The sequence below is a fragment of the Vipera ursinii genome (assembly GCF_947247035.1).
Source record: "Vipera ursinii genome assembly, chromosome: Z".
Taxonomy (NCBI): Eukaryota; Metazoa; Chordata; class Lepidosauria; order Squamata; family Viperidae; genus Vipera; species Vipera ursinii.
The window spans coordinates 39,044,902-39,061,928 of record NC_139517.1 but is presented as its reverse complement, the minus strand read 5'-3'; the positions used below and the strand labels follow the sequence as shown (position 1 = coordinate 39,061,928).

The 17,027-nt window shown below is 40.5% G+C and overlaps 1 protein-coding gene across 4 annotated transcripts in view; it reads right to left on the bottom strand.

Moving 5' to 3' along the window:
• Positions 1-704: 704 nt before the first annotated feature.
• LOC310649627 (KAT8 regulatory NSL complex subunit 1-like) overlaps positions 705-17,027 on the bottom strand; it is a 133,160-nt gene continuing 116,837 nt past the window's right edge. For 2 of the 4 annotated variants that reach the window (XM_083378227.1, XM_083378229.1), the window contains 6 exons: positions 13,758-13,802; positions 12,675-12,796; positions 10,311-10,368; positions 4,632-4,744; positions 1,644-1,890; positions 705-1,251 (listed from right to left, as the gene is read on the bottom strand). In XM_083378227.1, coding sequence (XP_083234353.1) covers positions 1,024-1,251; positions 1,644-1,890; positions 4,632-4,744; positions 10,311-10,368; positions 12,675-12,796; positions 13,758-13,802 — 813 coding nt within the window. In that variant the 3' untranslated portion in view covers positions 705-1,023. The remainder of the gene's footprint in view (positions 1,252-1,643; positions 1,891-4,631; positions 4,745-10,310; positions 10,369-12,674; positions 12,797-13,757; positions 13,803-17,027) is intronic. The other 2 variants (XM_083378228.1, XM_083378230.1) reach the window with 1 other exon arrangement.

Sequence of the window (17,027 nt, the reverse complement as noted above, 5' to 3'; positions counted from 1 at the left end):
AATTGTTGAATCCTGTGACATCGCTCCCAGTACTTAAGGCTCAACACTACTGTATTGCAATCTATTAGCTGCAGATGTATAACCTACAGCTTTCAAACTAATGGACAGAATGCAAAATTAAAAGAAAACACATAAGTGTTAGTAATTAACAGGAAAAGGGAAGAAAAGTAATCCTAGATCACATCCAGCAAAAAAAAAAAGCATGAAAAAAGGTTCCTCTTAAAATGAATGGTTGTCAGCCTTATCCCCACTAATAATCTGCCCATTAAAAAACAAAACACAATATGAATAAAACATCCAAAACATATCCAGGCTGATTATGGAAAAATGCTTTTTCTCGCACAACTGAACTTCTTATTTAACATGGAGAGACAGTCTCAGAAGGAGCAGAAAACCCCAGAACATATCAAGGTTGCTGGAGAAGAGCTTCTTGTGGGTAGTTGGTACAAGGGGTAGCTATCCTTAAGGAACCAAGGGATCTTCAGTTTGCATTGCAAGTGCTTTCTAGTGCCAGTGGGTGGGTGGGGAGGGAGGGAAGTTCTCCTTCAGGAAACATCACTTGTTTTCACTAATTTCACTTCACTAAACTTTTAAGGGTGAGGGAGGGACCATGATGTTGGCAGGTGAGGAAAACAAGACACTAAACAGTAAAAGAAAGAAAACAAATGAAAAGTATCCTTTCACCAGTGAACTAATTTTCCAGGGTCAACCAGCCTGCTTCACTCTCCTTTCTGAGGAGCGTATTCTGCAATCAGGGAGGGAGTGGCAGGTTTGCTCTCCTCATCAGACCACAGCACTGGATAAGGTGTGTTTGAGACAAAGAAACATGGAAAGAAAGTGGGGGGGGGGGGCGAAAGGAAGGAAAGAAAGAAAACAGTTTCTAAACTCCTTAAATTCACTAAAAACTGTGAAAATTCCCGGCAGAATGTTTGAATATCAAACGCAGATTTCAGAAACTTTTAATGCCAAGAGTTAATTTGGTGGATTTTTTTTTCTTTTTGCTCCATTTTTCTGTCCCTCTCTTTATCTGTGGGCCGGCCGCTGAACTGTGGCTGTGGCCCCCGAATTCCGGCTCTTGCAGCAAGCAAGGGAAGGTGAGATGGAGGCCGTGTCTGGTTCTCGGGAGGGCTTGCTGCCAGATGTGCGGCGCGTGCAACGTGATGACCGGTCCTGTGGGTCTGTCTGTTCCTCACACTCCATCTTGGGATTGTAGGATAGTGGGAAAGTACGGCGTTCCCAGGGGTGTATAGTCTGGGGAAAAAAAGGCAGAACAGTTGGTAGCTTCATTGCCTCCATGACCCATTGCATCTTATCTGGAAGCCCTTGGAATGAAAGACATTGAGCAGCTACAGCAATGAAGCACACTGCTGCGGAGTGTTAACAATCAAGACTAATGGAAACAGACCCAATCTAGAAACCAGAAATGTCCTTTCCGAACAGAACTGCAATTAAAAGCAATTTTCAGTCTGTATGCAGCTGGTATCCCCTAAATCTGGGGGCAGAGGGGAGCACAGAAATAACTAAACCAAGAATGCTTTCAATCTTTATAGGTAAATAAAGTCAAATTAACAGGAGCGATCCTCAGAAGGCTAACAAAGACATGGGTTGCTTCATTAAATGCCAGAAGGGATTCATTCACTCACTTGCTCATCAAGGCCAGAGTCCGGTGTGGAACAATGCGTGTCCTCTGTTGATAGATGCCACATGGATTCTCGGGACAAAGGGGTATGAGGCCCAGAGAACAGGTCAGGACTGATGGGGCTGCGTGGAGAGTGTAGATAGGAGAAATCAGAATGCAGACAGCAGTTGCCAACATCAGGTGAGGCTGGCTGTGGGGTAGATGGATTCCCCAACTGTGGGGTTGTCCACCCATCTGTAGACCTGTATGACCTGAAATTAAAATAAATACCAATATATAAGTATGGCAATTATTAACTCGTACAATTTTTCTTCAGTATCCTATTACATTCTCGCATCTTAATCCAGATAAGTCATAAGTGAAGTGTAGAAATAGTAAATGAAACCAGGAAAGTAAATAGTTACTAGCCAAGTAAATGAAAGCAGAAAAATGAACAGTTACGTGCCAATGAAAAGTCCTCTATTCTAAAGAATCCTGGCATAATCCTTATCATTTCCCTCCTCTCTTGGATACATCTCTGCCCATGATGGTCATTCTCTTTTCACACAAGGCCCCCTTCTTTCTGAAAAGGCTTCTCTCTCTCTCTCTCTTATGTCTTTCCCCACTTTCTGAATCTGTCCTTCTTCCAAAAGCTTTGGACGTGAACCCTTTTTTACTACTTCAAGAACTCAATTACAGCGGTGCTTTTAAAGTTTATGAACCCTTTTGAACGTTCAGTATGTCTGTATAAATATGATCTAGAACCTGACCTGTTCTCCACACATTCTAAAACTAAAGAGAACCCAATTAAATGAATCAAAGACATTTTATTTATGAAAATGATCCAAAGCTACATATTAGAGTATGTATGTGCAAGTATGAAAAGTTTTGCTTTCAATAATTGGTGTGCCTCCCATGGGCAGCAGTCACTTCAACTAAATATTTCCATTAACTACTGATCAGTCTGCAATCAGCCTGGAGAAATTTTAGCCCATTTCTCTCTACAGAACAGCTTCAATCCAGGGACATTGGTGGGCTTCCTCACATGAATTGTCTGCTTCAAGACCTTCAACAACATTTCTATAGGATCAAGATCAGGGCTCAGACTTGGCAATTCCAAAACATTAACTTGCTTCTGTTCTAGCCATTCTTCAGTCATGCAACATGTTCTGAGTCATCGCCCTCCTGCTCATGAAGCAGTTGAGCTTTAGTGCACAGATGACAGCATGGTGTTTTTCTACAAAATTTGCTGGTTTAATTCAGAACAGTTCCTTCAACAATGACAAACTGTCCTGATCCAAAAAAGAGCAAAGCAAGCCCAAACCATGATCTGCCATGTTTCAAAGATGGGAAATATTCTCATACAAGAAGACAGGATTTGCCTTTTACTAAACATAACACTTTTTATTCCAGTCAAAAGAAATATAGTTTTCATTTCATCTGTCCACAGAACATTCTTCTAACAGCCTTCAGGCTCATCCATATGGTATTTCGTGAACTATACATGAGCATCTTTTTTTGGGTGGGGGGAAGAGTACTGGCTCAAATACTGACATTCAACTATGAAAGATCGGCCCTTAATTTCTTAAGACACTACTCTGGGGTTGTTTGCTCTTATTGTGGTCTGGGTTGGCCAATCAATCTGGAGAAACTAACAATAATACACAATAGGAAGCAATTCAAAACCATCCGCTTGACATTGAACTGGTGAAGTCCAAACTCTCTGAAAATAGTATGACAACCTCTTCTAGTCTAGTGAGTATCTAAAACTGTTTTCCAGAGGTCCTCAGAAATCTTCCTTTGAGCCATAAAAACAGTCAGGCACCTACTGAGAAGATCAGACTTTGATAGTGAATACCATAATTGTGCTCCTTAAATAAAGCAGGATTGCTCACACTCAGATCTGATTGTCATCTCATTGATTGAAATGAAAAGGTAAAAGAGTCCTTGTGGATTTTACTCTGCTTGTTGTTGCCGAAGAAGAGGGAGGGGTGCTCATCTCTGAGTCAGCATTGCCAGAAGACATTTCTGTGATCATGTGGCCAGCATTAAGTAACAGAACACTGTTACCTTCCCACTGAAGTGGCACCTATTTATCTACTTGCAGCTGCCTGCTTTCAAACTGCTAGGTTGGCAGGATCTTGGGTATGGGTGGGAGCTTGCCCTGTCACATGGCGCTTGGGTGTTGAACCTGGGCTGCACTAACATCTTAACCACTGAACCATCGCACTGTTCCTCATTTATTGAAATACAACCCCAATTCCTCCTTTAAACTGATAATTCTAGAGATTCACATATTTCTGCCAAATACAAATATGTGGTTTTAGATTATTTCCCCTGATAAATGAATTAACAGATACACTGTTTTTGATTCATTTGTTTCATTGGGTTCTCTTTATCTAATTTTAGGACTTGTATAAAGAATGTTGTTTTTAGCTGCGAAGTCGTGTCCAACCCATCGCGACCCCATGGACAATGTTCCATGGAGAATACATCTTGTTTTAGATCATATCTATGCAGAAATATTGAAAATTCAAAAGGCACAAACTGTTAAGCACCTTCACACATGAAACAATAGTAGCTGAGACATCTTTTCTCTATCCCAACTTTCATTTCCCCCACCGCTGCTCCTACTTCTTGAAGTTCAGGCTCTAAACTTCTTGGAACAGGGACTGATCCTATTATACTTTGTAGCAGATGTGATTACCAAATTATATAAGACTGTAAAGCTTCTGAACTCTTCCTGGAAAATAATATCCCAGTAGCACTCATACAACTGCAATCAAATTTATTTACTGAAGGAGGTATTCTCACCAGTGCAAAAAACTTTAGCACCAGGAAATGTTTGTCTGCAACTTCCCATTATTCATACCCAAATGAGTTTTGGATCAGTTTAGAACTCAAAGGGATATGGTATTTACTACAATGCTGCTGAAAAGTTAACAGCAGGTGCTTACTACTGAATATTTTAGGTTGATAAGCACTCTGCTTCTGAAGCAGCAGCCAGTCTTACCTGCTACCTCGCCGTTGTGGTGGTAAACTTGTGCTCCACAACCACCTGGCTCGCTCCATTTCCTCACACTTAGCATGGAGAGTGGCAAAGGCTGCATCAGACATATCCTCTATCTGAAAAAGTCATGAGAAGGTTAGGGTCAGAATAGGACTGAAATTTGCCAACTTGTCCTACTGACTCACTCCATTAGAGGCCAGACAGCTCTCCAAGAACAGTAGCTATTTTTTCATCACAGGCCTGCCTTATTCACTTCCTAATATAGGTAACTGTAAGTTTCTGAATTATCCAGTTATCCACCTCTACATTTAAGAAACTTGAAAGGCATCATTATCTAGCCATAAACTTTATTTTCTTTTCTGAGAAATTAATGAAATACAGGGCAAAAAGACTCCTTTGGGAGGGGTTGATACGTTCTTTCATTCAGCACCCATCATAATTTTGAACGGTTGTTGAATGGACGGTCTTTAGGTCAGATTCTGTATATTACACAGATGAAGTTGCAATCCTGCTTTTACTTGGCAAAGAGAGGTTACAACTCCAAAACATTTTTTCAGGGCTGTGTAATCCTTTAGATTCAACCTAATGGGGATGTTTTGAAGCATGCAGAGACATCTGTCTGCAACTTCCTCCAAGCAACTTTGTGATCACAAAAAATGACGATGCTATTTTAAAGAGCTGGAAACAGGAGCCACTTTTGTGCTCCCATATACTTTGAAGCATGTTTTTGGAATTTGGAAGTCTTTAAAGGAAGCGTTTCAGTGTATATCCCTTATGAATAACCTATCAAGTTTCTTCTACAAATATAGTCCTTTGAGGTAGGATAGGATAACTAAATTCAGATTTTAGACTTCAATTCTCTACTAGCAGAGGAGAATGTTGAAAACTCAATCTGGCTAAAATTAAAAACACCTAAGAGAACTCAAGGAGAAGGTATTTTATACATTTCTGACTCAAATATATTTCCATGAAATAGAGTAGTCTTCACCAATGTGGCACCATTAACCTATATGGACTTTTAACCCCCACAGATCTCAGTGATAGCCAGTATGGCTGATAATCAGTATAATTTCCTGAGAAAGATTTAATTTCTTAAGATGTGGATAAAACTAAGCATCTGATGGCATATTAACATGAACTGTCAAAGAAAAATGGTAAAATCCAATGCATGGACAACTTTGTCATCGCTGTTGTCATCCTCCTCCTCCTATTATCATACAATCAACGAATCACCTTTTTCTAGGAAAAAACTATTATTTTAAGAGTGGCTACTTCAGTTGTAGTCTGAATTCCAATTTTGTTTTTCTTCCATTCAATCTTGTCTGATTTTTGGAGACTGCCCGGACAAGTCCTTGCAAGGTTTTTGAAAAGTGGTTTGTCATTGCCTCCTTCCTAGGGCTGAGAGAAAGTGACTGGCTCAAGATCACCTAGCTGGAACCATACCTAAGACAGAAGTAGAACCCAGAGTCTTCTGGTTTCTACCCTGATGCCTTAACTTGGGGGTCCCCAACTTCCATGAAGCTTCACCCACTTGAGTGGAGGGCAAGCACATGAAAGTGCAAAGCTCCACTCACACAAGCAGTGGGGTCTTGCACTAGAAAATGTCACTTGCATGAGTAGAAGGAGCTTGTGCTCAGGCACGAAGCTCCATTTATGAGAGTAGGGGGCATGCATGCGCACCCGCCACCCAGATTAATGGAGCTGTGTGTTCCTGCCACTTGCAAGCCCCCCCTCCCACACCGGACTGGGACTTCTGCCTTATACCAAACTAGTTCTCCAAATTCCAATTCTATTTTAAGTCAGGGGTGGGTAATTAATCTTCTCAAGGGGCCACATGAAAAATGAACTGTTGTGGAGGGCCGAACCAATGTAACCTGATTTGATGTCCTCAAAACTCATCTCAATCCTCAGGCTGCTGCAGATCAGGGGTGAGTGTTGTACAGAAGTAGAAAAGCACTTTCTCCCCTCATCCTCCTGCGGCCAACAGCTGATTGAAGGAGCACACAGCAACTGTGCAGAGCTGGACCCAACTTGGCTTCTTCTGTCCTCTGCAGCATGCTTGATTTGATTTCTAATTTCCAAGTGCCTCACATGGCCCACACGGGGACAGCCAAAGAACTGATGTGGCCGGGAGGCCATAAAATGTCTACATCTTCTCTAAGAAATGTTGGACCAGGATTCAACAGAAAAGACCCATTAAAATTATGTAATAGTGCAAAAAGACAACTGAATCAGCTTCCTGATATCAAGGCACATTACAAACTCTTCTGTGGAAGAGGAGAACAGAACTTTCACATGAAAATGCTCTGATTACTTTCATGCCATCTTCATCTAGAGCAGAACTTTCCCCAGAATCAGAAGAGCAGATCACAAACCAACTCTTAAGAATAGTCTTCCTCATATGATTTCAATTTGCTGGAACATGGAGGGTCTTTGCTCTTTAATATAATAAGCAGGAATCTCCAATGGGCAATGCTAACCTAGCCTTACAACATACTAAGGTTACAAAACTTGGGTCTGTCAATCTTCCTCATTTAGCCACTTAGATACAGCTCGGTAGCAGGCTGAAAAATCCTTCCGGGAATTAACTGATGCAGCAATTTCATAAGATTGCTCATTAATTGGAGTAGAAAAATTGCCTGTGACGAGGGGCTGGGCAAGGAAAAAAGAAAACAGATCTCTTCACTGCTTAGCACAAGTAAGGAATCATTGATATATAGTGATCTCATCTTGTTTGGGTTTGTATAAACAAAACTAATGGCTCCTAGTGTCACTGACCCATCAGCCTGGAGAATATAAAAATGCTGCTGGGCTGTACTCTAAATAAAAAAGATTTTCCCTTCCAAGTGTGAGGCTGCCTCCCACCTTGCGATAGTTACTGAGAGCTAGTTTAGGTGTTGCCTAGGAACCCACTAATACCTATAAAACAGGATGTAGCAAAGAATGAGATTTTCATTTAAAAGCATGGTGAAAGTAGCATTAATTAGACAGCTCTTTTATTCTTGTTAATGCATAACAAGTAACAGCTTGTTGCCTTTTCCTTTGAAAGTTACTCCTCTCTCTCAACCCTGGCCTTAGTGGAGAGACAGCTAATATAAGCAAACACAGAATTATGCCGATGCCACAATCCTGCTTTTGCAACTTATAGTATGCCTGGCTGCATGCTTCAGCCCACACAACTCTCTCCTGGTAGTACTTTTCAAGAACTAAACCACTTTCTCCAAGCTAAATAAATAAATAAAAATCCAAGGGTCTCCCTGCCCTTCCCTCCCTATTGTCAAGCATTATTTGCTGGATGCAAGGAAACCTGGGTATTAGGAATGTTGCCTCAGATACTGGGAATTCAAGATGATCTTTGATGTGGCCTTTCTAAGAAAACTGACATGAAATCTCACTTGGACTTTTGTTTGGCTATTAAATACAGTAGTGGCAAGCTGTATATATCCAAATGGCTTGCCAGATACCACAGAAATGGTCATCACTAAATGAATCTCTCCAGTGCATTACTAACTGGGAAAACCCCTCCTCTGAGAGTTGCACTGGTTGTCAGTGAGCTTCCAAGCACGTCAAGGCACTGGTTATTATCTATTCCTGGTAACTGGGACAGTTAAGCAATGTGGTCGTTAGGCAAAACATCAGACGACCACATTGTCGCTCACTGAACCTCACCATTGTTAGGCACTCAACGGCAGCAAAAGGGCTTAAAGAGAGACCCAAGGACTTCAACTACTGCCAGGCCTGAACTTCAGCCACAGCACAGTCGCAGAGTGATGCCTCAGGTTTTCTGCCACCGCCAGCCACCCGAATGACCTTATTCATCTCCTCCTGCTGTAGAGGAGGCAGAATGTGATCTGGCTCTATGTGATGCAGCTGTTGGCCATTCCAGGCATTCCCCCCCCCCAAGGCTGCTTGTGCTGTTCTAATGCAGGTAATCCTCAACTTACAGCAACAAAATTTCTGCTGTTAAGTGAGACATTTGTTAAATGAGTTTTGCCCCATTTGACAACCTTTCTTGCCACAATTGTTGAACGAGTCACTGCAGTTATTAAGTTAGTAACATGGTTGTTAAATGAATCTGGCTTCCCCACTGACTTTCCTTGACAGAAGGTCGCAAAAGGTGATCAGATGACCTTGAACCAGTTGCCAAACATGTGATCATGCTGCAAAGGTCGTAACTATGAAAAACAGTCCCTTTTTTCAATGCCGTAGCAACTTTGAAAGGCCACTAAACAAACTGTTCTTATGTCAAAGACTACCAGTAATGCACTCTGCTTTGCAATGCTTTGAGAAAGCTTCAGAGGCCTTCTGAAGGATTGTGAGAATGGGGCAAACTGATCTGAGAACAATACCAGTGGCCTCAGCAAAAAGGACCAGAACAGCCAGCAGTAGCCTAATATAGAGCAAGGCTGGGCACATCTGGTCAGCAATGGAAGACAGCTAAGCTCAACTGGGCACAGCAGGGCCTGCAGAGTGCAGGCTGGCTATTTTGCATTGTAGCACTTGGGAGGTTTGAGGCAACATTTCTCAGTGGTGCTGGGACTAAAATAGCAGCCTTGGGGCAACTGGTCAAAAGTGCTGGACCCTAGGCCTCTACCCCCTGCACTCCTGCTGAGGAATGCCAGGTTGCCAAAAGGACAGAGATTTGAAAGGGGGGATAGGCAGGGGAGAGTTGAAGGGCCCCTGCAACAACACCCACATTTTCACCATATAACTAATGGGCCATTGCAACAGTCATAACTTCAGAGACTGGGTGTAAGTTCATTTGTTCAGTGCCCCTGTTAACTTCAAACAGTTGCTGAGTGAATAGTCATAACTCAAGGTCTATCAATAAAGCTTTTATTGACATAAGGCTAGTTTATTTGAAGGACTGCCTCTCCATGATAGCTGCGTATCCAGTAATATCAGGCAGAACTGATACGGATATAATGCTAACCAGAAAAACCCAGGAAATATGACTTCTCTGACACGGTTCCTGTCTGGCACAGCATCCCATTAGAAAGTCTTAAAAACAGAGATCTTTTCCCAAGCTTTGGAATAAGGTGACTGTTGACCCCAATCAAATAGTTACAAAATATTTATAATGTGTGACTGGACATGTACCTCTTTTTGCTTACTTTTTTTAAAAAAATAGTGTAAGTCTCCCAGAGGGAATTGGGTAGCCTTCAGTTAATCAAATAGATAACAACTTTCACAAGACAATCTTTCCCAGCCTGAGCTAGCACCTTCCAAGGATATTTAGGCACAATTAGTAATACTGGCTGGGAATGGCAGTTCAACACAATTAGTGCTTGCTAGGGTGGGGAAGTCTACGACTAGAGAAATCAATTGGTACTCCAATTTTAGTTTCTTAGCAGTAACAGCACTCACTTTGAATTTTAATTCTATTTTGCCCTCAAAAAGTGCTCTGTGGGCAGATACTTCCATTTGTGTTTAGTAGCCACTCAAGATGACCAAGGAAAGGCTTTGGACCATATGTTGATCACATGGTCATTTTAGAATGGAATCACTCATGTGCTAGGTTTTGCCATCTCCTTACACACACACGCGCGCGCACACACACACACACACACACACACACACGGAAGTCAACATATGCCAATATATATATAGCATTAGAATCTGCACAGACTCCCACACATGGAAATTAAGCACAGACAACCAAAGAATAGCCATTACAATTACCTCTTCACTGTCTTCATCTGGATTCACCTTCATAGCACCAACATCCACAACACGCCAGCTGCAACAATTGGTCAAAAAAGAAGAGTCAGTAGGGTAAGCAAACTCATTGTCACCTGGATACAACAGCAAAGGGAATTCTGCTACTTTTGCCTTTGGCTCTTCCTCCATGGAACTTATGGAGAGATTTTCACTGACGATCAAAGCAACTCAAGAACTCAACTTAAGCTGCAGATTGAGCTTAAACCTTTCTTGAGAAAGTCAGAGCTATGGTAGAGCCCTACTATTATGATGGCATTTCAGACTATTGTCCCTTCTAAACCTATCACAAAAATTGCCCTTGATTTTCAAGCACACCTTTCTAACTCTTTCCCCACTCCAGGTAAAGCAAATAAGCTTCAAGCATCTGTTATAGATCTCACAAATATTCTTAGCAGTCACATCTCAAACTGTCCTTTTAACATGCAGTGGCATAATTTCAAATCAGACAAACCAGCTGACACCAACTCATGCCTTTTAGTCTCTGTATGTACTAGGCTGCGACTCCAATCACCCATTGCAAAATCTCTTGTGAGATTTGCTTTTTTAAAAAAAAAATCACTTTATTTGGAGACTATGTGAGCATTATTGAGGGAAAATACCTGTTTCTAGTCTCTATATAACATATTCTATTAATTGCAATAATAATAATAAACATATATTGCTTTTGCAAGGATCAACTGGAACTCTTTCGCTTCTAAAGGCACACTGGTGGAGTGGATGGGTGAGGATGATGAAACAGATCCAAGGGATAGAGCCAGAGATAGCTAGCTACTCATCTCCACTATGTAACATTATAGAGCAGACATGTCAAACACAAGGCCCGGGGGCCAGATCCGGCCCGCGAAGTGGTATCATGCGGCCCGCAAAGCCATCCTGGAAACAGTGAGGGAACGGCCCCCACTGCCTTGGCCCTGGCCCAGAGACCCTCCTTCTGCCAGAGACCCTCAGATCTATCCCACTCCTGCCTAGGCCCCCATAGGCACCCTTGAGGCGAACGATGTAGAGCTGGCCTTACCCACCCAGTAGGCCATAAGCACTTTAGCCACGCCCACCCCATAGGCCACACCCACCGACCCCCCTGAGGGCAACCACAATGCTGATGCGGCCCTCAATGAAATTGAGTTTGACACCCCTGTTATAGAGCCACTAAAAGAGACTACTGTTGCCATGACAGCATGAAAAAAACACAAAAAATGGAGGAGTGGGAAATATTTCATTCGCTTTCCATGATTATCACACCCTTGTTCCAGAATTCAGCTGATATTTTTCTTCTAATTTCTAACCAAACAGTAGAGATCATTTAAATTGATGGCAGAAGCATTGGATCTTTTAAATTAAAAGCATGAGCTATGATCTTTCCTAGAAAAGTACAGAACCATGGCCCTACAGTCACATGACTGTGATTTATAATGCTTTTGCTGGAAACATGTATTTTACTTCTGGTCTACAGGAAAAAAAAACCTGCCCACAGCAAAAAATGGGTTCACTCTACTTAATGATGGTGGCAAACACTGGGGGGGGGAGAGAATAGCAAAACCGGGTCTGGTCATGTGACCCACTTTACAATTGTCATACAGTCAAAATTGTGGGTTCAATTACAGTCATACGTCAAAGACTGCATGTAACAAAAAAATTCCATCAAGGCCACAGCATTTCTCATTTCCAACTATTATACTATAATATAATACTTTAAAATCTACAATAAATAACATATTTTAGATCAAACTAGTACATCTCATGCAATTTTACTTTCGGTAGAAATATGGCTTCTGTGTTGGAAAAACAAAATTTTGTAAGGAGGCCAGTGTAAGAAACATACTAACTACATTTCCCTTTCCTGGGAAATCCTTGACCCTCTCAAATTTGATTCGACCCCTGTTCTGTAACTTATTTAACAAAATGTTTAACCTGATTTTAAGAGAATTGTTCTGTTTCTAGACTATTGAGAGAGCGATGGTAGTTTTCTCGGTGCTATTTAACTTGTTTCAAGTATCCTTTACATTGGGCATACTAGCAGTTGAAAAATATAGATCAGCAATATCTTGGGAGCTAAGAGGTTCACGCATACATGGATCCTTATATTTATGAGAGGTTTTCTGTAGTCTAAAACCACTGGTGGCCTACAAGCTTCATTCAGATGTTCCGTGGAATGGAAAAAGCAAGATTCTAATTGCTTGTTCTTTTAATGCGGTGGAACATTTATCAAGTAGTTTCCAATAATTTTCTACAGAGACTGAAAAAAAAGATATATTACGTCATTCAACTGGTTTGGATGAACAAAAAGATTGTAGAAGTTTAAGATGATAACTAAACCTCCGAACACACCTTGGTGTAAGAATTTCTTTGTACTGAAGTTTTTCTACCCTGGTTGTGGCAGCAACAGACATTGGTATGACAATGTTGTTAATATCAAAAGAGCTTTCCCCTCTTCTCCTTCTTGGCTGCTGCTGCAAAACAATACAGAAAACAACAGTGGAAATGAGGCAAGGGTTATGAAGAGGGAACAATTTGAAAACCAACCTATAGCAGAAAGAAAGGACAAATGTTCTGGTCTATTAATCCAGTGATTAAAATACAATGGAAGTGGATTTATATAAGTTCTAATTTGCTTAAATATTCCAGGGAATGGAAAACAGAAGATGTCCTGATGTAAATTCCATGTTAAGCAACCTTGTAACTAGAACTAAAGCAAAGCTACACTACCCATTTGTATAGTGTAACCAGTTTGTAAAACATATATTCATTCATTGGAAAGCCTTAGGAAAATGACAGCCCATTTTCCTAAAACTGGCTAAAATGCGCCTTATATGTTGCTAGTTCTAGCATTCATACATACTCTGCCATACGCAACCCCACCAATATAAAATTAAAAACAAGTGCTTGAGGCTGCTGATTTTTTGCCTAAAAGTCTACCATGCTCTTCATGAACACTTCTTTGATAATACCATCTCTGGCTCAGTGGGTGCCATATTGTGACAGATCTAACTTTTTCTTTTGGCTGTTTTACAGTGAACAGGGTTCTACACACATTCCTTAAGGAAACGTTTCTCAATCTTGATAGCTTGAAGTTGTGTGGATTCCAACTCCCAGAATTTCCCAGCCAGGAATTGAAACCCACACATCTTCAAGCTGCTACAGTCGGGAAATACTATCTTAAGGAGATTCTCAAGCCTCTGCTCTGTTGACATAGCAATTTATACCAAATTATGATACTCATTTAAGATAGTTATTCATCACTTCATTTTTGTTGCATTTTTCACTAATCAGGCTATCTTCTTTACTGTTTTAAATACCTGATGCAGAATATACTTGGAACTTTTTTAGTGTCAACAAGCTTAGAAGAAAGATTATAACTTACTAAGAGGCATTTAGGGGGAAAAAAGCTTACTGGGGAAATTTGAAACTAACCTTATTACATTTCAAACTTTTAAAATGGTGACCAACTTGGGAAACCTTGAAGTAGAGGAAACCAGACATGAAATATACCACAGACAATACTACCAATAAACGTTTACAAAAACTTCTTACGATTTACCATTGTCTCAGTGTCCTCTTTTCCCCCCAGTATGAATAAAGAGGATAAAAACCAAGCACATGCATCTACTGCTGTTAAAACTGCACTTTAATAATAAGACAAGCAATTAGTCAAGAGCACTGTTACACAGATACAAAGACACCCAACAGCCTCACTTCAGCTGTTAATGTTGGAAAATATGATTGTTACACACATACACATCTTGCCACTGATTGGCTAGCACAAGGCCCCTGTCCTGCATTAATGGACCTAGTATTATTTAGGTACCTGAGGGGTTCAATGAAGTATGAACCAGCAGGAGCTACTCAGAACAGAGATGCAAATTTTGGGATCCAGTTCTTGCTTGCAAACTCATATAAAGTTACTGATATGGAGACCAAAGTGTGTGAGATTCCGTAAGTATCATAATAACACAGGCCAAAAAGGAAATGGAAGGGAAGGCCCTTTTATTCCCCTTTGTCTGAATTGGTGACATTAAAGTTATTTATGAACATATTTAGGTATTTATACTCAGCTTTTCCCATATTGGTCCTATGCTGGCTCTGTGGCAGAAGCGGTCAATGATGATAAGTTTTTCCTTACACTATTCATCATTCTGGATGGGATTACATTCTAAGTAAAAGAGGATGACCAGCATTTGGAAGGGCTCCTTGACACCGCCAATTATCTCTGGATTTTCAGATGGCATAAGTGATAAGGAATATGGTCAAGCAATCACATCTAATGCAGAAGAGACTGTATCTGAGCTGGCAAGATCTAACAAATAATTAACTACTTCTTGTTTATACAGCAATGTCTTCTACATAGTTTTACTCTTGAGGACTGTATGGAGGCTTCAACTGGTATAAAGTGCAAAAACTAAATTGCTAACTGGTAAACAATATCAGAAGTGTATTGTGCAAATTTTGAAAAACCTGAACCACTGGTACTATCTTACGGACTACAATTTTTAGGTTTGAAATCCTGAATGGCTTAGGACCTCACTATCTGATGGAATGGTTGGTTAAATCATAAATCAGTAGAAGAGGCTCTCTTGGAGATACCTTCACTTTCTGATGTCTCATCTCCTAGATACCTGAGAGGGCCTCCTTTCCAAGCTTTGGAGCACGGTCCCTGAAGAACCACAGTCAGTTCCCATTCTTTCCACTTCAGTCCTTTTCTGAACTGCATTAGTTGAATAATGGTTTTAACAATGCTTACCGTAATATGATTTTTTAAAAAACCTTGTCACTTTGTAGTGACTCTGTAGTGATTGCTTTATGTGCAGAAAGACACAAAAATATGTAAATGAAATTCCATCATGACTGATAAAAACATAGCTACTGGTATGATTAATGGGAAATGCGGACCAAAATCATCCAGATAATTTAATCTGGCCCACAACTTCCAACATCCTCGAGCTATAACATTCCAATATGTATGTTTTTACTGAACACTTTTCTTCTTTCTTTCTGCTCTCATCTGCCTAACAAATAAAATATTCAACTAGGTTAATTTATCTTATTAGTTTTAATTGTGGGACCACCTTCTTATGAATGGAACTGGTTGACTGATTATGTTCCATCATGACATAATAATAATAATAATAATAATAATAATAATAATAATAATAATAATAATAATAATAATAATAATAGTAAAGTTGGAAGGGACCTTGGAGGTCATCTAGTCCAACCCCCTGCTCAGGCAGGAAACCCTATACCATTTCAGGCAAATGGCTGTCCAGTCTCTTCTTAAAAACCTCCAGTGTTGGAGCATTCACCACCTCTGGAGGCAGGTTGTTCCACTGGTTAGTTGTTCTAACTGTCAGGAAGTTTCTCCTTAGTTCTAGGTTGCTTCTCTCCTTGACTAGTTTCCATCCGTTGCTTCTTGTCCTGCTTTCAGGTGCTTTGGAGAATAGCTTGGCTCCCTCTTCTTTGTGGCAGCCCCTGAGATATTGGGTCACTGCTATCATGTCACCCCTCACCCTTCTCTTCGTTAAACTACACATACCCAATTCCAGCAACCGTCCCCATGTTAACGCATGTTGTTTGGCCTTTTCTAGGTTGAATGAAATGAATTAACAATTTCAATTCAAACAGTTTGTGAAATAGCAAACTATTTTCTATTCAACTCAAAATTTGAAAAGGGAAAGTATGATTGCTTCTTAAGACTGACATCCAGCTTTCCTGATCTTTTTCTTAATTTTATTCTTTCAATAACCACTCTATACAGGAGAATTAATGTGGTAGTTGCGCTTTTATAGCTAAATCTGCAATCCCTGACTTAGCTACTACCCTGCTCTGGCTAAAATGATCCTGATTGTGTCCAACCAAAAAAATCTCCATCCAGGTAAGAATTAGAATGCTATTTTGAACATCTCCTCTGGCGATGTCACTGAAATTCCACTTTTATGTAATATGGGCTACACAGCTTGAAATGCTCACTTACATTAAAAGATGGGCAGCATATAAATTTAATAAATAAAATAAAACATTTCAAGCAAATAAATTTGCTTTGCATAAGGAAGGCAGGATTATGAATATGGGACTAGTGAACCAAAACACAGTGACCATGTAGAGTGCCGTTAGCCAAATGCTAAGAAAATAAATCACAAGAGGGCTCCTGAAAAACATTTTCTAAATGCTTGACAAGTTTGGAAAACCAAATCCTGGCAAATGAAGCCTAGCTATCACTAGCAATGTTTCAGACAAAATTAACTATCCGTTAATTTGCTTCTCTAGAGTCTGGGCAGACAATCTCATACACCAATCATCTTATGTACAGGCTATTCCATACACAGGATGGGAAGTTCTGGGCAGTTGTCCCTGGGTTAGAATATGCGGGCTTACTCTGTGTCCAAAACATGCATTTTCTAAGCAGAGATGTTCTACAATGGGGAGAATGGGAAAGGGGGATAAAGAGATGGTAAGATGAGGCAACAGCTAAAAGTGTACAGAAGAAAGTAAGGAATAAGGGCACAGGTTGGTTACAGAAGGTGGGCGTATATGTAGGCTAAGTTTGAAAGCTAAGGCAAAGCAAGCCATGGGAAGACGGAGAGAGGGGAGGGAGAGTAAGCTACAGAGGGAGGAGGAAATACACCAATTTTACCCTACTTCTTTTGTAAGGTCTTTTTCAACTGTCTGGGTCAAAACACAAAAAAC